Here is a 21,998-nt window from a genome sequence, read left to right as displayed (position 1 = left end):
CTTTGCTTTATATAGACTGACGCATTGTATCGCGTATCTCGAGTTGGTGGCGGCGGTGGCATGGGAAACGACGAGCCATCACCGCTAGCGAAGCTCATTATAAATATAGACTCCGCCGGAACATTAGCGATGCTCGGTTGCAGCTCAGGCACCGAAGTTTAGTGAATGAGTAAGGCGAGTGGCATTCTCGGCGCACAGCAGGAATGCCTTTCCATAGACGAGCCGTGTGAGCGCTGCATGGACAGAGGAGGGTTGTGGGTAAACGAGGCTGTCTGCGTGCGCGTTGATGTCAGAGGGGAGAGAGAGGGAGTACTTGGAATTGGAAAGAGTATGGAGGACAGGAGGAGGTAGTTACACCAACTGACATCATGTAGAAACAAATTACATTGAAAAGTTGAGAGGAAAAAAAAAGGGACTTTTCCTACACTTGAGGCGCATCCGTCTGTGCCCGAAGGGATCGCGCTGAAGTACGAGGAAGGCGATCGGTTTCTTGGACTGGTTTCTCTCTGCGAGGATGTGGACGGAGTTTGCACTTTATTCTGTGGAAAGGAAAGAGGGGTGGATTTTTAATGCTCCGGGTTGTTTTTGAACTGGAGAAATTTGAAATTGACGGGAGAGGCAGACCAGACCGCTCAAAAAGGGGGGTGGAGGTGGGGAGGGTGAAGAAAACGCCCTGTTTCTGATATTTTACTAAGTATTAAGTTACTTTATCGAGCCGGCATAGTAAATAACTCATTAAAAATGGAACGGGAACTTTTGCTTTCGTTGGGCTGAAGGACTTTCCGATACACGCTGCGGTGTTTGTGGACGTATTACTTTATTTCTTCTTGGGTTTTTTTTTTCCCACCCTGTGCATAGCGAGTCTGAAGTTTCCCAAGGCGGCCTCTCTGAGGCTTGCTTTTTAGGCCCAGGGGCATTGCCCGAGAACAAAAAGACGGATCCGAGAGGATCTTCATGTAAACCGACTTTTTAAAGAAAACGGGTTCTCAACATTTCTGCAAAGGGACTGACTTGGAGAAAGCCGTAAAAATGTCGGCCGGGGCGGAAAGGCGGATGGAAAACCGGCTGAAAAAACTGGAAGCCATGATCAAAGATCCTAGATCTTTGATCAACTTGGAAAGTTTACTGGTAAGTTTGCTGTATTATCATATTAATATTTAATCGCTCCTCGACGTCTCGCGCGCTGTAGCGGAGCACGAGCACAATTAGATCAGCCAGCAGTGTTTTTTCTGCTGAAGCGATCGAGCTGTGAAACTGCGGAGGAATGACACACCTCGTTAGGAAAAAAAATGTTACTCTTTAAATGCATTTTTACACAGTGTGAATCTGAGCACCATTAAATGCATGATGCATATTTATCTGCTTTTAACAATGTTCCCATATACACCTGTATTTGGATTATGTAAGGACTAAGTACTGTTCCAGATGTTTTTTTTTAATATCACGATCGCAAGCAAGCATGTGTGCCGTAAATAATTGATAAATAATCGCTGGTTTAGGCTGCTATGCTAGATATGTATTTAAATACTCTTTTGTGAAAACGGTATTTTCAGTGCGTACTTTTGCAGGCTACCTGCAATACTGTATGTAATCGTTCGCATATAAACAACGCCGTTAATGAGCACTGTTCAGTCAGTAGCATAAGATATTTGCTGTACATTTCCGCTTTACGTGTAAACCGTGTAGTTGACTGTGTATAGTGCCACTTTATTAGAAAGGTTGGTTTACCAGCAGCAAGAAATAAAACGCATTATAGCGCCTTAGCACAGATAGAAGACCAGTTTTGGAAATCCTTGTTCAATTTCAGTAAGTGCACAACGATCTAGAGAAAGGGCACTCGGAGCAGGCGCATGATTTTGTAATGTGAGGTCTTGAATTGCAGTGTATTGTGTTATACAGAATTAACAGGCCTAATAAGAACGATTGGAGATCGTACGCTTCAAGTCAACAGTGTTCCCGGGGTGAGGTGTGTGTGTGTGTATATATATATGTACTTAGTCATCAAGGGAGAGTCGCCGTGAAGGCTGTGCTGGGAAAGTTGGTTTCCTCGGGGCATTGTCTGGTTTACTTGAGTTCATCATAATGCGACATTCGAGGACAGCGGCGCTTGTACTACAAGTTGTAGCATCGATACTCCGTGCGCCTAGACAGATGTGCCTGTCGTGCTCGCGTTTGTTTGGAAACGTGTGTTCGGCTCAGTCCGGCATAATGCCGCGCAACACGAAAATAGAGTGACAACGATATATTAAACCAATTCTGTTAAGATTTTTGAAATTCCGCTGGCGATAAAAGTCAACATCCTGAATGCGCTGACATACTAAGGCTTTTCGATTAAAGTGGCTGGAATTTGTCGGAATACACGGCAGGTTGTGGTGTATTTTGGAATGAAGAAGAAATTCAGGCATATGAAAATGCCACTGATGAAGAATTTGAACCAAGAGTGAGTGGGAGTGAAGCAGAATGTCCGGTGTTGTTGGGTTTTCGATGATGCATCAGAGCGCTCAGTACTCCCACCCTTATCACAGGTACAGGAGGGGGTACCGCTAGTGCTGGTCAGCCCGTTGACTTTGTCCACTGAAGCTAGTGAATTTCGTAGTAAAAATTGCCTGGTGATGTGTCAAAGGTTAACGTCTCTCTTGTATGTCTTTGACGCCAAATTTAATAGTTGAAAAGTCTATAGAAATTGGGAGAGTGTATTCTCAATTGTCAACAGCTCGAACTAGTGACAGTGGTAATGTAGAAGAAGGCTTGTACCGGCAGTGAATTTTTCCACTGATGAGCTATAATGCCTTTTTAAAAAGACATTTATGGAGAGGAACTGCTTGCATGTGAACTTGTGAACGTTGTGCATTTGCTGAATATCCCTGAAAAAGCATTCCCCCCACAGCAGTCATAAGTGGTAGCTTACAGGAAGGAACTGTAAATGGTTAAGTGGTAGCTTACAGGAAGGAACTATCTAGTCAAATAGGCTGAGAAGCATGTTAAATGGGTGTGTGATCTGAGTTCTCCATTGTCCTTGAAAGTGTTAAGTTATTATTTGGTCATCAGACTGTACGAAGGCAGTCAAATGGTGAAAATTATACACCAGCACTTTGTGTCAGTGTAGAACATCATGTAAAGTACAATTAGTTCCATACCTTGACCTCACATAGTGATTCCTTTACCTTTAACCAGGTCGAGAGCCGGAATACATTCACCCTGATGCTCAGTAGTGCATCTAATTTCCAATAAATTCTCACTTAACGTCTGTTACAGTTTTTATGTTCTTTGGAAAATGCACCTCATTGCGCTTAGCTGCTTTGATGAAAGACAAATTTCTATGTTTTACACACAAACTTCAAAATCATAGAAACATTACAAGTAAGCATTCTGTTAAAAAATAATTAAAGGTTACATAACAGACATTAGTCCTTACATACTGTATTTCACACCACGCCTTTGGGAATCCGCAAGTCTGCACTTGAATTCTGTGAATTTACTTCCCCCACAGCAGCCCCAGTTCACAATTAATTGCCTTTATGTTGTGCTTTTCATCCTACAAAACCTAAAGTTCCTTATAGGAGGGGACCCCTACTGGTCAGCACCCAACTGGGTGTCGTGTGGCAGCCGTCATACACCAGCAGCCCCACTACACTTCTTATTAAGGGGGTGTTAACTGCAGGTAGGCCAGGTGGTGCAACTCCCTAGAATGGAAGTTAGCTAGGATGCCAGAGTTCATTCTTATCACCACTCTTACAAACCGTGCCAGCGGATCTTCAGTGACCAACTAGTGTGGACCTCAGCTTAACGTCTCATCTGAAGGTTGGCACCTCTTTGCCCTCCTCTCTTGATGCAGTGGCATCAGTGGTCCAGAGAATGTGGCGGCCACCTTTGGTCCATGGAGTGTGTGCCACTTGTAAAGGTCACAGGTGGCACGGTGGCACAGTGTTGAGCGTTGCTGGCTCACGGTGCTGAGGCCCCCGGTTCAATTCCAGACAACAGGGTGCTGTCCGCATGGAGTTTATATGTTCTCCGTGTGTGCAAGTGGGTTTCCTCCTACAGTCAAAAGGCCTGCTGGTAGGTTAATTGGCTTCTGGGAAGCTTGGCCTTAAGTGTGAGTGTGTGAATGTGTTTGTGTCTGTCTGTGCCTAGCGGTGGACTTGTGCCCCGTCCAGAATTCCCCCACCTTGCGCCCGCTGCTTGATGGCACAGGCTTTGGTTCCTCCACGACCCTGTATTGGATAAATAGGTGAGAAAATGGATAGATGTAAAAGCCGTTAGTACACGAATGGAACATATTATTTTTTCTCCAGTTATTTTCTTTGCAGGGAATATACTGTACTTAAGTCGCCTTCAGCTGGCTGTAAGTGCCGAGGTGCTGTAGCAGCTTGTAGAGAAACGATTGCAAAAGAAGGTCTTGGAGAAAGCCTATGGATTCTTTTGGTCTCGCAATTAGGATGATTTGATGCTTAAAATATTTTATTTTGTCATCTTAAAGGGATTACCAAATAGCCAACCATCCTTTTAGGCATTAAATAAACAAGGGGCATTAGTCAGCTGGTGAGAAGCAGCATTCCTACCTCAGTTGTTCATCTTCCTTATGACACAGGCCAGAGCAGCGTTTTCGGCCTTTTTTTCCCCTCTTGTTATTTCAGAACAGCGGGGAAACAATTTCATTCAGAGAGGGGAGGGTTATCCCTTCATTCTTTGTGAAAAACCCTTCAGCCAAACTCTTATTTCCAGTGTACAGCTCTTCAGGAAGCAAGATGTCGCAGTGGGGTAAAGGGGGCGAGAAACGTTTTCAGTCGAATGAGCCCGAAGCAGCTGATGGATGTCAAACCCTTTGGCCCAGTCGCAGATTCAGCTTTGGCTGCTTTTTGAAGTTGGAATTTTTATAGCTTTTTAATCAAAATATGTTATTTGTAGCCCCCCCCGACAGCATGACAAGATTTTCAGTACATGTTGGAGACGGGTTGAAAATTCCTCTGTCACATTGCATTAGAATTAAAAAGTGAACATGAGAAATAAAATAAAATCAGTTTCTTTTCCAAGCACACCGTGGAGACAGATCCCAGGTTGGACCCATGGAATTAGTCTTTTGTAATTTTAAGCATCATGTCAGAGAACACTTGATGGTTAAGAGAACACGAGATTTGGAAGACTTGGATTTAATTCTGATCAACTCCTCCCTGTTTCTCAAGGCCCTATTTCTTTATTGTATCAATAGCTCTGTTTACTGGTGAACAAAAGCAGTTTTAGGAACGTCAGACCATTTGCCTGCACATAAATGTGTCCAAATCACCTTGTTAAGCACAGTTATAAGCTCTCATTCTTCACTAACACTAATTTCAAACAACATTTTTTATCTAACCATTCCAGGGTTGGAGATGCAAGATAACAGCCATTAAGGTGGAGGTGGTGATTTGTGTTGTTTCTGTCTTCGTGTGAAATCCAGGACACAACTGCTGTACACTGTTGTACTGACATAATTTAGGAACACTTTGCACTTTTTGAGATGCAACTTTTAACCTCACATACTGAAAGGGAAAAATAAGTGACTGCTCTGCATTTTCCAGCTCCTTTAGGATATAAGGGTGCAGAACTACATGTTAAAAAAGCAAAGCTACAGATGACATTTTCCTGCCTTTCTGTAAACGGGTTGATTGACGTGATAATTTCTCATTGGAATTTTAAAAGGCATCCAAAGAGGCCATTGTCAGGAAAAAAAACAGTTGTCAGTATTAAAAGTAGTACTTTACTGACTGCCCTGTGGTTAGTAAATTTTACATTATTAATATACTCTGAATAGCTTTAAGGCCAAACAGATTTCATTAATGTCAACATGACTGACTTGTGCTTTCTTTGTGGAAGAAACTGACATTTATAATTTAGTGAAAGGTAATACAATTTAAATAGAAATATAATGTAAGTTAGTCATAATAAAATAGGCAGTATGGTGGCAGAGTGGTTAGCAGTGCTGCCTCATAGTACTGGGGCCCTGGGTTCAGTTTCTGGAGTGCTATCTGTGTGGAGTTTGTACGGTAGGTTCTCCCTGTGCTCTTCTGTGTTTCCTCCGGGTGTTTCAGTTTCCTCCTGTAATCCAAAGACATACTGGTGGGTTAATGGGCTTTTGGGAACATTGATATATCACATAAAGATGTGAGTGTGTGTGGACTGGCATCTCATCCAGGGTGTGTCCCACTTTGTGGCCATTTCTTGCCAGAATAAGCTTCACCTCCCCCATGACACTGTATCGGATAAAGTGGTTAGAAAATGAATGGATATGCTATAGCTTGTAGGTTTCAGGTATATCCTGAAAAAGAACAGTGACCACTTCTTTCCCAGGTGTTTCATGCTGGTGGAGTTTTTTAATGCATTGCATTTAAAAAAATCAATTAGCACATTTGACGGCTTTATACCAGAATGGCTAGCATCATGGCAGTGTCTCATATTTTATTTTATTGAATAAAAAATGATTCTCCAGTGTGGAGGTTCTCATTTTAGTTTTGGGATTTAAAAAAAAATATCTGTTTTCTCAACAGATATTAAAATGTATGTTGCATTTGCAGTATATCTTTCTAGGTTATGGTTGTTTTAAATTGTATTGTTAATCAGATTTTGAAGAACCAAGGCACCATAATTTATAACAGCTGCTACAATTAATTAACAAATATTACAGTAATTTGCATTGAAAGATTTCCACACATCATAATGAAATATTTCAATTCAAGAATCCAAATTAATATAGGACCCCTAGTTATGGAGAAAAATATAACTTTTTAAAGTCCCAAGTTCCAAGGCGGAGCGGTGGCTCTGTGGCTAAGGATCTGCGCCTGTGACTGGAAGGTTGCCGGTTCAAATCCTGTGGCCGGCAGAGGAATCCTACTCCATTGGGCCCCTGAGCAAGGCCCTTAACCCCAACAGCCGTACAATGGCTGACCCTGTGCTCTGACCCCAAGCTTCTCTCCCTGTCTGTGTGTCTGTGTCTCATGGAGAAAAGCTGGGGTATGCGAAAAGACGAATTCCTAATGCAAGAAATTGTATAGGGCTAATAAAGAAACATTATCATTATTACATTAGTTGTGCTACTGAAAAAAAATCATAGTTTCATGCAGACTTTACGCCTGACTGCAGTCTAGCTGTGCTCACTGAATTACTTCCTTGAGAATGAAAGAACAGATGCAAACAAGGGGAGGGCATTTGATAATTAGTAGCTAATTGATCCATGGATCTCATGCAGAGATTCTCAGAATAAGTTGGAGTGTGGTGGCCTGTCCCCTACTCCCACAACTGTTGGTGTAAAGAAACGCCTCCTGTTTTTAGTTTTTTAAAGGCACTTCCATGTAGTACCCAGTGGTGTGACTGTCAGATCTTCTGTTAGCACTGATTCTACATACTGCTCTCTGTAAAAGCAGAAAGCCAGTCAGCGATGCACATAGATGCCATCGATGGAAGTACCTAGAGTACAGTTGTGCTTTGGCACAGATGGTAGTGGGAATAGTGCAGGCCAACAGCTCTGCTTCTGTCTGTGCTAGAGGGAAAAATGCCACACAGTCTCAGCCAATGTGTGTATGGCATATATACTGTGTGTCCTGTGCGGTCTGTAATTATTCATCAGTCCCCGCTCCCCCAGGATAAACCACAGCCTGGCCCAGCCAGCAGATGTCACTTGTCCCATCGGTCTCCCACCACTGCCAAGCTGGAGGAGTGTAGAGTAGTGGAGGAGTTTATTGCCTGTGTACGTGTACATTGGAATCCTTATTTGTGCCATTGTCTCAGGGCATACACAGTACAGCAGACGACAGAGAATGACAGACAATACCACACAATCTAGACAGGACATTACAAAACGGTATGTAATAAATAGTAACAGCCAGAACAATAAATACGTTGTAGAGTGAGGCACACCACCATCTCTTAATCTCTGCAAACTCTGACTGAATGTGTTGGTGTGTAGCCAAGTGTTATCTAATGCTTCTGTACCTATAATTTTAAAATTAATTCATTTTTACATAAATTGGTTTTTAATTATGTTCTGTGCTAAAAATATCAGTAATGCCATTACAGATACCCTAGTAAAGCCATCTTGTTGCTCTTATGTAAGAAATGGTACTCCTGGGAACACATTGAACCCAGGGTATAATTGCCTCTGTTAGTGCCAATTCCCACAGCACTCTTTTTCATAGTGCTGAGAGAGACATTTCTGTACTCACATTGGATCCCCTTTATAAAACACTGTTTAAAAAATCTTTTTCTTGATCAAATTCCCACATTTTAAAATGAATGAAGTTAGTGGCCTGGTGTACAACCTTGTACAACCAGCTTGCCTGGAAAATGGTGCATATCTGTCTTATCTGTTTTATCAGTCACACTGGGATTGAGTACATTCCAAAGGGTGATTTCCTCTCTGTCTTGAAAAACAAAAATGCAGCATGGAGATTGTCTGAGACTTGTATTCATTTTCAAAAGATGATCACCCACATGGACTGCATTTCTTTCTGCAGCTATCTCATTTTACTGGTGTATTAGGCTATTCAGCAAAAAGGAAAAGAAATTCTGTTCATACTGAGAATCACAGCTCAGAATAATATGAAATCTCCAGTCTTTTCTCGGCATTTATAGTCTCTTTCAGCAGTCTTGTGGAATCCATTATGTGTTAAAGTTAAGTTTTGAATAATTATTGCTGTGTCATGATACCTCCAGTGTAGTTTTTTTCTGATTTTATGCAAGGTAAAGTAATTTTCTTCTTGCACTTTGAACTCTTGAGCCTTGCTCTTACTTTAGGCTGAAAAAAGGATAGGTTGAATATGTCTACTTATGTCTCAACAGGTGTGACTGTACCGTCTTGTTAAACATGGCTTCATCCTTATTCACATTATCACAAAAACACTTCTGCTATTTTAGTCTGGCCTATTTTTCATGTTGCACAGTCTGATGCCTCTCCGTTTCAAAGATATTACAAGTTAAATCTTTCACTCTAAATCTGGGGAAGAAAAAAGTTGTACTTAGTTGTACTATAGTAAAACTAAGAAATGTCAGACTGGGTAGTGATTCATCAGGGGCTCTGATGTCCCTGAAAGATGGGACTTTCAGTCCCAAGGTGAATTGGTGATGGATGTGCAGAAATCTTTATGAGGGATGTTTTAGGTAAAGACTGCTTGGTATACGTAATTGTTGTGGAAGCAGTGCTTTTACACTGAAATAAAATATGTTCTTAATAGCCTTGTGTACCTTGAGATCAAGCTTTTCACATCCCCATAATAAAGGGAACTGTCCACTTTGTCTTAAACAAGATCTGAATTCTACACAGGTCCCTCCTGCATGAATTTTTTTAAGATATGAAGTTGAGTTACCAATTTAAGAAAAAATAGATTTATTTTGTACTAAGTTTAACCTAATGGGATACAAAGGGAGGGTGGCATTTAAGACTGAGAGCAAGAGGTTCTTCTTTACACAAAGGGTTGTGGGAGTATGGCACAAGCTTCCCAGCTATGGTGGAGCTGATACTCTGACTTCTTCAAGAAACAGCTCATTGGGATTCTTGGGTCAATTAACTACTGACAAGCAGTTCATCTAGGTGTGTGATTGGGCCTTTGTGCATTTGTATGCTTTACAGTTTTTACTCTAACTTCACAAAGTCCAGTTTCTGATTAGTGTCTGTAGGGTCTGTGTCTTTAGTCTATCAGTTCTCAACCATGTTGTATCATTTGTATGTTTTGCACTGTGTCAGGTTGTGCTACTACATGTATGCAGATACGTTTTTTATCTTTTAAGTCTGGAACAAAGTGTCAGACCTAAAATCTACATTTCACCTGTTCCTGCTGCAAAATAATTTTATAGCCTGTGTTCCCAGTGTTATTGAATTCTCTTTTTAAGTAGCCGAACAAGCCTGCTAAGCAGGCTCTTTACCCTTGACATTATCTTCCTACGCAGCCTCCCTGGATGCTGTCAAATGCCTGACAGGAAATTGAAATCACATCCTGAATTTAAGAGAAAAAAACAACGAAAAATGCACCAGAAACACTCTTATCTATGTTTCTCCTGAGATGTGAGCAAGGAGGTTGCACAGGCCTTCATTTGTTAATTTATTTGTCCAGTTTTTGGCCATTTTAATTGTAATAGGTAATTTAATTGGTTACACTGGAGCTGAGTTTCTGAACGGGGCAAGGGGAAGAAGTTTTATTTTTCCATTAAGGTTTTTAAAAGTCAAAACTTTTCTTCAGCAAATTTAGGTTTACATTGAAGTGTCAACCTAAAAGGAATCTCTCAAGACACCAGAGAAGACTTGTCTGGTAATCTACGCTTGAGGGAATTGGAGGTACTTACCAGGCCTCAGATTTAGTGTTTTCTGTTCTGGAAACTATAAAAGCAGTTGCATTTTTTTAATTTGTGCATTCCAAACGCTGAAAGAAAAATACGACTGTTTCCCCATCCTTAACCTATAGGCCTGTTTATTGTATTTAATCAGGCTGCAGTGATGATGAGAAGCGGTAAAGGCTGTCTCAGAGTGTAGAAGTGTACAGTATGTGAACTTTCATAGGAGTTACAGCCCAGCACACTGTGTCTTTGGGAGGTTGTTAAAAATGAATTAACAATTAATGCCTGGATATAGCTGTGGCTTGTGCATTTACAGTACAAGATTTTGTCCCCCAGTTGTGACGTGGTTGGGGTCTCTGCTCGTTTGGGCTTCAGAAGAAGGACTTACAGTATGTTCCTGCAGGTAACTGGAGAACTTGTATGTCTTCCCTCGTGGAACAGCAGACCCTGGATGTTCAGCATGTGCTCCTTTTGAAGGGACTCTTTGATTGTTCGTAGGACAAGGAGCTTTCGTCGTATTGAGTTATTTGTGTGAGGAACTCGAGGCCTTGTTTGGAGCGTGACTTGAATGGATGAGAGTACAACACCCTCCCCTCCACAAAGTGGAAAGAGCTGAGGAGCTCATGGCAGGGGAAGGCATAGAGGGGAGGGAGGGCTGGGAACAGGGGGGCTAGTTACCCTGAAAGTACTTTCACCTGGGTGGTTATTGTGGGAGGGTTGGAGACTAGGGTTTGGGGTTCGTCTACTCGTTATACCATGGTTAATGTTCTTTATTGTATTCTTTTTTTTTTTGCTGGTGAAAGTAAAAAAGTGCACAAAAAATTAGGTCGATATAGCGAAAAAGTGTTGTCCTCCCCTCTTGAATTTCTTCAGAAGAGCCCTATCAAAATGACAAAAGGGAAATTTTATTTTATTTTGGGCCACATACTAATATAATTAACCACCAGGGTAAGTTGCAGCACTTTGTTTCAGAAAAGGAAGAAAACTCTGTATCCTATGATATTCAAAAAGAAATACCTAAGGGGAGACCTAAATTGCTGTTACACCTAAAATGATTAATCTGTCACTTCTCACCTGCATTGTTTCATTTAAAAATACAGGTGTAAGATGTAACAGCTGACTAATGCCTCATGAATACAGCTCTTTGACTTAAATAGAACAAAAAAAACTAGGAACAAGAGCAGGCCACCAGTATATAGGAGCTGAATTACTGATGAATACATTATCTTGTACTTGACTGTTTCTTTGAAATAGGTCTGTGCTTTATACTGTAGTCGGTGGCTGCTTTATCAGTTAATGTCAAAATACAAAGGCAAGTGGAATTAATGTGAAATAAAACCTATTAGGTTCCTGAAATGTACAGGGTTTGTAGGGGCTATTACTATTGTAGTTAAGGAAAATCTACTTTCAGCATATTCAAGCCCACTTTTAAAACTACAAAAGTAAGCTGAAGCAGAATGTTGGTTTGCAAAGGGAGAAGAGGTTTGGATTTTGTTTTTAAATGAGAGTCAGCCTGAAATGTGGGTATTTTCCTTGCCCTTGATTTCTCCTATTTGTATTATTGAATGTTTCCGAGAACTGTAGGTCAGGAAAAATTGGGGAGTGCTTCATTAGCAGTGGTGTTCTTCTAATTCAGTTTTTAAATGCCTTTTGTCAATCAAAAGGCATTTTTAAGGCATTAAATGCCTTGGGGCAACCTTGTTGTGAAAGGTGCTATATAAAAATAAATGGAATTGAATTCAAGCTTTATTTTCTCAAAGGTTTGTCCCACAACATGTGCAGGTTCTTGCCTGTCAGGAGACTAGTTTGTTGGATTTGGATCATGTAGTTCAAGTGGGATAGATGGAGTTTTCCCTGGGATGGGAAAGCAAGTTTAAACACTTTTAATATATTTTTAAGATGTGGCTGCTCTCATTAAAGGGGGATTTGGGGTTTAGAACGAATCAGCATTGATGAGTGCATTTCAAACCACAATAGAAGTAAAATGTACAAAGTAACTTCTAAAGCCTCCAATTTACATCTGAAAATAGACAAAATTTCCAGATAGGTGCAGCACCATGTTCTCCGAATCGGAACGAGACAGACAAACCTCCATTGATGTGTTGCGGCTTTATTCCTTTGTAAACAAGCAGGGAATCTATCTTTTTTTAATCCAATAGAAATATTGATTTTGAGGTGGTTTTGGAGACGGATACTACTTGTTAACTCTGCAATGCCGACATTTCAACGGTGAAATGTCTGCTGCACAGCTTGTATTAAATCGCTCGTCCATTCATTACATTAGTCATTAAGGTGACTAGAGAGCAGGAAGGGCTGCAAGTATCAATGAATTTGTTTTGTTACTGAAACTTAATAACCGGTCTGAAAAACTGGGACTGCAGTTCCCCTTTAATAACAAAGCTTCCTTCCGTTTGTGTCCCGAGTTTCATTCCCAAAGAACCCCAAAGTGTTTTACACATAGGAAAGGACCCACTTTACCCACTATTCAAGTGCAGCTCCACTACACTGCAGGTCAGATGGAGGGCTTCACAGGTTGAATGAAGGGGGATGTTTAAAGAGGTCAGATTGTGCAAGCCCGGTGTGGAATTCAGCCAGAACTCCAGAGTAAACACCCCTGCTCTTAGACAAGGCCATGTGACCCTTAATGGGTAAGTAACCAGGACCTTGGGTCTGAAAAATCCTCTCTTACCGCCATGCTGGGACATTGGACTGGAATGTCATACCCAGAGGGGAGAGAGCCACCTGTTGGTCCACAAACACTGCTTAAAGCAGCAGCCAGAATTTCCTTTGAGGTTAAAAATCTTTAGCTCACCATATGAGTGTTATACCTTTTATATTTGAAAGGATCTGAAAGAAAATGTATGTACACATAGATACAAGATCCATCTTCTACTACTTTGGCCCCCCCTGTGCAGTTTAATCTAAGATTTTAGCATGGATATGAAACACTGTAATGTTTTGCTCATTTGTATAAAGAAATTACTTTTGACTTACTCCACTAGTTCTATGAATTTTGATTGTGTTTCCAAGATCAGACTTCTTATTCTGAGAGAACATTCTGTTATATCCTTACACTTATATAGCGCTGACACTCCACTCAAAGTGCTTTCCAGGCAATGGGGTCTCCCCTCCATCACCAATGTGTAGTCCCCACCTGAGTGATGCAATGGCAGCCGTAGTGCGCCAGAACGCTCACCACACATCAGCTATCAGCTATCAGGGAGGGGGAGGAAAACAGTGATGAAACCAATTCATAGATGGGGATTATTAGGAGTCCATGATTGGTATGGGCCAATGGGAAATTTGGCCAGGATGCCGTGGTTACACTCCTACTCTTTTCGAGAGACGCCCTGGGATTTTTAATGACCACAGAGAGTCAGGACCTTGGTTTTATGTGTCATCCGAAGGACAGTGCCTTTTTACAGTACAGTGTCCCTGTCATTATAAAGGAGCATTAGGGCCCACACAGACTGCGGAGTGATGCCCCCTACTGGGCAGTCTAACACCTCTTTCAGCAGTAACCTTAGCTTTTCCAGGAGGTCTACTATAGAGGTACTGGCCAGGCTCACACCTGTTAGCTTCAGGGGTTGCCAGATGGGCGCAGAATGATAGACTGTAGCTGCTGGCTTCTTATGTATGAAGACTACTTGGGATCTGTTTTTGAAATTCTTATAAACTTTATCTTTGAATTCTAACCCACTTACAAATACTATAGGTATTCTGCATATTTTGTGAACAGACGTGTTCAGTACTACCTCGTTAGGCTTCAGAGACCCTCAGGTGTCTTTTGATTTCCTTTCCCTGAAGATGTGCACTGTTGGGGCTCTGTAGAAGCAACTATCTTTAAAATACATGTGGCATATAGTAACCATCTAACTGAAGTGAAGATGAGCCAGTATGTATTGCATTTCAGGGAAATGCAGTTTATATCTTAGGAAGTGACACAGCAGAAAAGGTCAGAAGACACCAGGGACTTTATTATTTCAGTGCTTAAAGCAGTTTGCTTTAACTCAGGGCTCTCAAAATAGGGCCTGATGCAAGAGGTATCTTGGGAAACAAGGTATGCAGTCTGCTATTCCTACTGCTGCATCAGTTTTAGTGTTCATGTACCTATTTTCAGCAGAGTGCTATTGGAGTCTTCACTGCAGCAATATCTGTTTATATCACAGTGTTACTGAAAATAAGTGCTAAAACACCGAACGATGTCTTGTACAGGACCTGGAAAAAATGTGATGACTTCAGTTTTATCACCCATAAAGAAATAAAAGCCAGTTTCATCTGTTTTAACTCAACCTGAAGTCCTGGACCATGACCTGTGTCATAAAAATCATCATCATCATCTTGTATGATTATAACAGTGTTTCTACATTTACCCTGTACTTTTTGATTTTGATTAACCCTCCAGGAAGTTTAGCAAGTATGTTTAAGCTCCTTTTAGACAATTTTTAGAAGCCTTTTAAATCACAGTCTTAAAAATGTTAGTGAATTGTTTGAATTCATGTGGCAAATTCTTCAAAGTTGTGGTTCTTAATTCATATAGGAGGCATAATACAACTGTCAGTCAAACCTTTGAGGAAGAGGAAAAAAACCGGCACTGAATATGCTTCTCAGACACGAGAAACACCATTTATGTGGATCAAGCAGGAAAAGTCCTCCTTTTTTCTAGGTTTTTCTGAGTTCTTGGCACAATGTGCAGATTTTTCACATTTTGGAAGCATTTACACCACTATTTGGACAGCTCCGATACCCATCTCAGATCAACAACCAGTACAGAATTTAGCTACTTTCCCTTCGATGGCTTGGTTGTCAGACACACAGAAGACACCCTGTTAATAATTAGGTTCTTTTCTCATACACAGAAGGATCAGCCTTGTGAAGCTTTGAGAATCACAAAGGATGACCTCAGTCTTTTTGCGTAAGCGGTACTCGTTTCCGATGAGTTGCAAACTGACTGAGGGGAGGGGAAGGAAACGGTTGCACTCAGACCTTTTTAGGTTCCTTCATTGTAAACAGAAATATCCATTTAAAAAGTCTGTCCTTTTCCACGTAGAAGGATAACTTGTGAAGAGTAAGACTGCCACCACTTCTGTGCTCCATTTTGGAATCTTCTATTTACAAAGGTTTAAAGACCTCCATCAGTCTACTTTGCAAATGCACTGTTCTAAACCAGTGTTTCCTCTGTAGCATTTGTAAGATTACTGTTCTTCATATACAGTAGAAACCTTGTAAGAAGGAAAGCAGCCCTTGATACTCTGAACAATTTCAATATGGAGACGGAGAAACAGCTTCTTTTAGCAATTGATATCTGACTGCTTTACCCTTAGCTTTCATACGTGTATCTTCTGATATATTATGCAAGACGATGGAGGACATCGGATGTCGGTGAAATGGCATTTGTGATCACCTTCCTGTAAGCATGCAGCTCGTGCATTGTTCCTTATTTCTCAAACAGTCCTCGACTGCTTGTAAAAATAGGTTACCCATTATCATGATTTAGCCTGGATATGAAGCCATTAGTTATTTACAGCAACTACTGTGCTAACTTTGGCACTGACGTATGAGAAGTTTTTAACCAATCCCATCAGAGTGTGGGATGGTGGTTAGATTATTTATATATGATTCTGACCACTAGGGCTGCCCTGCCAGGTAGTTTAGCTTTTAAATTTTCCATTTGTCAAAACTCAGAATCCTCCTAAAGGCTTCATTAATGTCATAAGGAGAATGGGAGAAGTATTTCTTGACAAATAAGTGTGTATAAACACGTAAAATGTTAAGAATGCATGTTCCAGTAAGGACTGTTTTATCCTTCATTTAAAAATGTAAGTCTGTTGAGAACAAATTCTGATTTGCAGTGGTGATCTGGCGAATATCTCTTTATACATCTGTGCATTTACTGGACGAATCTGTGTGATGTTCTTTGCTCCAGGGTACCACAAGCATTTGAAACCACAGAGCTCTGATCTGGAGTCCCTAACCCCATCTCCATTCTGCTGGGGCTGTTCTGCCATCGCTTTTTATTTTGTACAACAGAACCTAGTTTCAGCCTCGCATTCTTTTTGGAGTCTTTATTGTAGAAGGTACAGCTGACAACTTATCATAAACTTAGCATCCGCCAATAATGTTCTGTATTACGTCTCTTGTTTTTTTTCAGGTTTTGATTAATCAATGTAATACCGGGAGTGCAGAGAGGCTGTTGAATGCAAAGCCTGGCTACTTATTATAAGATAATGTCTTTTAGATGAATGCTGAAGGTGCACATTAGAATAATATTTCATGGAGTAAAAAATAAGAGTCCATTTCACATTTTGGAGTTGGGGAAAAATCTACCGCCAGTTTGGAGGACTCATGAATTTTTGGGTCAGCTAAATCTTTTTGTACCAGTGCGTTATAGGGATCCCTCAACACTCTTGAGTTTCTGATTTTGGTAAAACTACCTTGTATAGAAAAAGGAGGGAAAATAGTGTAGTCTGGTACGTGCTGAATATTTTCAGAAACCCAAGCCAGAAGCAACCGTTCACTTTTTTGCTTGCTTTTCGTCTGCTGGTTTCAAAACTAGAGATAAGCGATCTGTATCTAATATTTTTACAACACGCAGGCGCCTGAGCTTTTGGTCCAATGTTGTGCATGTTCCTGCAGAAGCCAGAAAGCACACGTTTTTAGTTATAAAGTGTGTTTGGGAGTTTTTGGTCATTGTCCAAAAGTGCATTGTATACGAATGGGAAGCAACTCATGCAATTAAGACTCCAGGTCCAGACAATCATTTATTATACTAAATGACAAGTCAAAAAGAGTGGAGGCGCATTATTTACTTTAGTGCTTCAGTGTGAATACAATGCGTTTACACAAGTCAAAAACAAACACAGGATCATGTCTGGCAATAAAAGTTTGGTGGCTCCACATATCAATCATGCAGTTGCACAGGTTTCTTTTACTGACAGACTTGCAACAGTTTCATAGAGTGTATTTCTCTTTCTCAAAAATGTTTTCGCTCTCAGGCATTCAAAAGGCTTGTGATAGCCATAGCGCCACTAATCAGAGTGGTCTCCTGAAATTCTTTGTCTCTTGTCTGCAGTGTGTACCTTGCCAGATAAGCTGAGACCGGGGCTCTTTGTAGGCCTGATCTCCACCAAGACACTGGAGCAATACCTGTCACACCCTTACATATACTGATACTCGTAGCAGGGAACAAACCAAATGAGCTAGATGGGACGAGCTCTCCCCACCTCATAAGTAAATGTTCTAGTTTGGTAATGTGTGTTTCCTCCTGGGAGCTGTTGTTCTTCTGACTCCTGCTGATTGAAGAACCATGACAATCCTACCGGAAAAATTATACTAGCCGTAAAGTTTTCCACAGCTGTGGCTGAACAAGCCCCCTTTTCCAGCTTTAATCCAGGTCCGGTAACACTGAACATGTGGCACCCTTTCTGTATCTTTTCTGCACTTTCATTGCATTCAACATATTCGTACACTTCCTTACTGGAGAGTGTTGTATTGTACTGCCGAAATCTGTTGATGAAATGTTATTTTGTGTATCTTTCTTTCCCCACTGTTGTTCAATAATTGTATTGTTGTATGCAACGTGAATAAATGCAGTGAGACCTGTTATAAACAACAACGCTGGTTACACAATGGATGTGTAATTTCAGAAAAAATGTTGTGGAGAGTTAGCGAGTGTTATGCATCCTTCTTTATGAGCATGGGACTGAGGGCCTTTTATGACAACCTCTTCCAGAGTGCTGTAGTGTAGGCAGAACCAACACACAAAAACACCAGCGAAGCTGGTGTAACAAGAAAAAACAAGAATCAGAAAATCAGAAAGGACTGATGAGAAACCTAGCGGTCAAACCTCTTCCAGATTGGGTAGTCATGAATGCAAGACTGTAGCAGCTGGGCACTTTTAGTCCAGAAGTCAACTGAAGTTATGAGCAGTCTGTCATGAGATGTGGGGGCTGTTTCTGTGACCAAGGGAGTCCACAGCCATCTATTTCAGAACGTGCTATAGAAGGGTTCAGTGGAAGGTCGGATAGTTTTCCATTTAAATAATGAAGGGGTGTTAACAGTAGGCAAATCTAAATGTTTGTTTTGTTTCAGGCTCATTTCCATCTAACGGTTTTCTGGTGTGAATGTAATCCTTTATAGGGCTAAAGCAAAACGGGAGCACTATTCAGCTGTTGTGGAGTATTTTTTTTAGATAGCCATTATTTTGGACCCTCTGAAGGATTCTGTACGCCCTTTCAAGGACATGTCATGCCATAGCTATTGCTGTACAGCACCAGCTGGCAGAAGCTCAGGCGGTTATTTTTAGGACCTCAAACAACACCAAACCCCTCAGCTGAGGAGCGGCTCGTGTGACCACAGCAGCCCCCCACAGCTTTGTGTTCCCGTGTCATGCAAGAGGTGGCCTTGCTGGGCCCAGCCGCCCGAGAGCGAGCCTCGCGCATGGACAACAGAGTCACTCAAGCTGCAAAGAGCGCCAGCTGCTCAGGACTTTGAGTAGAAACAGATGTAAAAAAACCCAATTATCTGATTTATTGCTGGGATTACATTTAGCGAAATAGAACTTGCTGGTGGTGTTACTGTGGTTACGCAACACGGACGTTTCCAGGGAAAACAAAGTGCGAATAATTCTGATGTTCTGTATCTAGTGCCCTAAGCGGTAATGGAGTACTTTTTGTTGTTATGCTGAGAATATTGTCAATTCAGTCCGTGCTGAAGACAAAAATACAGAGCCCTGTGTAAACTCTCTCTTTCCTAGCGTTAATCCCGCATCAGCAGGGTCCGCTTGTCGGCACACTAGTCTCCATTTGGTGGTTTGAACCAAATCTTTGAGCTGACGTTGCCATTAACTGCGACTGAGAAATACTTCAACCGGTGCATCGCTCCGCCTGCCGTCGGAGTGGGGGGGGGGGGAGAACAAAGTAATGTAGCCAATTCGTAGAGGGGGATTATTAGGAGGCAGGGGAAATTTGGCCAGGATGCCGGGGTTACACCCCTACTCTTTTCGAGAAACACCCTGGGATTTTTAATGACCACAGAGAGTCAGGACCTAGGTTTTACGTCTCATCTGAAGGACGGCGCTTATTTACAGTATAGTGTCCCCGTCTGACTGGGGCTAAGCCCCCTTAAATCTCAGTGTGCAGAGAGAGCGTACAGATATTTCAAAGCCTCCAGATCAGGTGTGAGGAATTTGAGTAACTTGATGTTTAAATACTTCAGCCCCACAAGTTTGGCATATTTAGCTTATCAGCCACTGATTATTCCTCACAGCAGCCTGATAACCTGTTGTCAAGATGTGTGGTTGATAACACTCTTTCCACTGAACTGTCAAGATCTGAAACTGAACGTACAGTGCGGTGCCAGACAGTGATTTGGGAAGATGGTGACAACAATTCATGTCTAACCATTGGGTTAAAAATTAATATTTTATTTGAAGTGTTTGAGTATAAAATCTTGTTCAATTTTTAGATGGAAGATTTTTGTTTTTGCCTCTGTGTCAGCGGGGGCCTACAGAGAGCCTTGGCTGAGTAATCTCACCTAATACCTTTGGGGGGCACTGTCCCCATTGTGCCCTGCTGCTTGGGTAAGCCCAGTCACCCGTCGGACTCAAACCTGTGATCATGGAGCTCAGCCTGCTAATGGTTGGGCATCTTCAGCAGCTGAATCACTGAAAGGCACCAGTTTTATTTTTCTCTGTTTAGCTATACATTGGATCACACTGTTGCTGTATTTCAGTTTCATTTCAGCTACAGCAATGCGTATAGTCCATTTGCTTCTTCAAATTCTGAACATAAGGAAGGTTACGAAACGGTTTGGCTCTTTTAGGCCACCTTTGGTAGTTCGCAGCTAATTTGAGCATCTCATCCAGCCATTTCTTGAAAAAAAGGAGTGTATTGGCTTCAGCAACATGGCTGGGTAGTTTGTCTCATACCTCCACAACTGTTTGGGTAAAGACGTGACACCTGTTCTTGGATTTAAATGAACTTTCACAAATTTTCATTTGTGCCATTTGATTTTGAAGACGTCCACTGGGTTGGCTATGACATTGCCTTTGCAGATTTTGAATACTTGGATCAAGCCCCTCATATTCTTTAGAAGATTAAAAAGGTTCAGTTTCTTCAACCTGTGAGTGTAGGTTAAACCCTGGATAATTTGCTTTCTTTTCTCTGGATGGATTCCAGAACAGCAATGTCTTGCTTGTAACATGGTGACCAAATTTGAACACAGGATTCTAATCAGATACACATTAGAAAATGTCTTTAACGCAGTAACTTTTTTAAACGCAGCGATTTAAAAAAAAATGATTAAGGGTTAATTTGGTAATCCCTCATGCTGAAAAATGGTTAAGGATGATGTTTCCTATCTAGTGAAGGTTTCTGTTAATAGGCAGAAACAGGCTCCAGCACAGTGTAAGTAAAGGAGATAAACATATTCTGATGTCACATTGTGAGCGCACAGTACGTAAGTAAAGTGTTGTCCCTTTAAGGGTGACAGTTTTTCAGAAGATTGCTAGTTCAAATTAAGATGTTAATGTGATTGTCGTAGTTGCAGTTTCTAGGCAACATTATTCCAAAGTGGGGAAAAACTCCTCCCTTCTTTGCGACAGGGATGTGCTTAGCATACAGGAGAAGCTGCAGTGAAACGCTTTGAACGTTTTGTCTTAAAGCCAGTTATCCAGAAGCCACAAGATGTGGTTTAGAAATACTAAAGCACATTTTTCCTAATGTGACCAGATTCTATATTTTAATCGGCAAATATCTGAATAGTCAGTTTTGTTTTCAGTACAACTCAGTAGTTAGGCTTTCTGACTGTGACAGTAATTGTGCCACTCTCACCACAGATGCATATCCATGAAGACTTTGAATTCGTAGGCTGCTTCGATACGAACAAATATGTTTAATACTGCTTCTCTTAGTTTTTTAGAAGGCAATTTATTGTAGAGTTTTGTTGTCTTGGCTTATGGTTAATTGTGAAATAGGTTCTTTATGTGAATAAAACAGTCTTTGAACCTTGCTTCTGTAGTCAATGTGCTGTAATTGTATACTGTCTAAGCACTGAAATGATTGTTATGTTGTCTTGAGCAGCAAATACATTTAAGCTCTAGTTCAAAAATAGAACTACTCTAATTGCTCTCATTGCATCTGTATTTGAAATGGAATAGCACTGTGTGTAGTTGTGCAAATTATAGTATTGCAGGGCTCAGTGAGCTTCAGCTTACCGTCATGACACACACTGGTACAGAGCAAATATGATTTCACTAACAGATTTAATTTATTTTCATTATTTGATGAGAGTTATCTTACCGTGTAGAAATGCACACACAGTTTCATGTTTCACTTTTTTCAAAATTAAAAGCATTCTTTTTGCCAACTGTGTGATGGATCACAGTGTTTTTGGTTCACTTTTAATTTATTCTCCTTGAAATGCAGCGGACTATATCACAAAGAAGTCGCAGTACACATTCTTCATAAGGTAGATACGAGCAGGTCTTAAATTTTGTTTAATACAGGGCTATCTTCTGTCATTTCCAAAGTCTGGCTCTGTGTACTGTTTCCTCTGACCACATTGGGCAGTCTAATTATGCCTTCCTGTGTGGTTTAACATGGAAACACTGTTGCTCAAACCCTCCAAGCATTCTTTTTTATTGTACTTGGCTCTGAATTTCATGATAATGATTTGCATAGGAAGTTATTTACAATTTTTTA

The 21,998-nt window shown here is 41.0% G+C and overlaps 1 protein-coding gene across 2 annotated transcripts in view; it reads left to right on the top strand.

Annotated features, from left to right (window-relative positions):
- Positions 1-307: 307 nt before the first annotated feature.
- The window catches only part of rock2a (rho-associated, coiled-coil containing protein kinase 2a), a 74,358-nt gene continuing 52,667 nt past the window's right edge, over positions 308-21,998 (top strand). For both annotated transcript variants that reach the window (XM_088934461.1, XM_088934460.1), the window contains exon 1: positions 308-1,128. In XM_088934461.1, coding sequence (XP_088790587.1) covers positions 1,030-1,128 — 99 coding nt within the window. In that variant the 5' untranslated portion in view covers positions 308-1,029. The remainder of the gene's footprint in view (positions 1,129-21,998) is intronic.

This window comes from Atractosteus spatula, chromosome 2 (assembly GCF_055471065.1).
Source record: "Atractosteus spatula isolate fAtrSpa1 chromosome 2, fAtrSpa1.hap1, whole genome shotgun sequence".
NCBI lineage: Eukaryota > Metazoa > Chordata > Actinopteri > Semionotiformes > Lepisosteidae > Atractosteus > Atractosteus spatula.
This window is presented reverse-complemented; position numbering and strand designations above follow the sequence as displayed.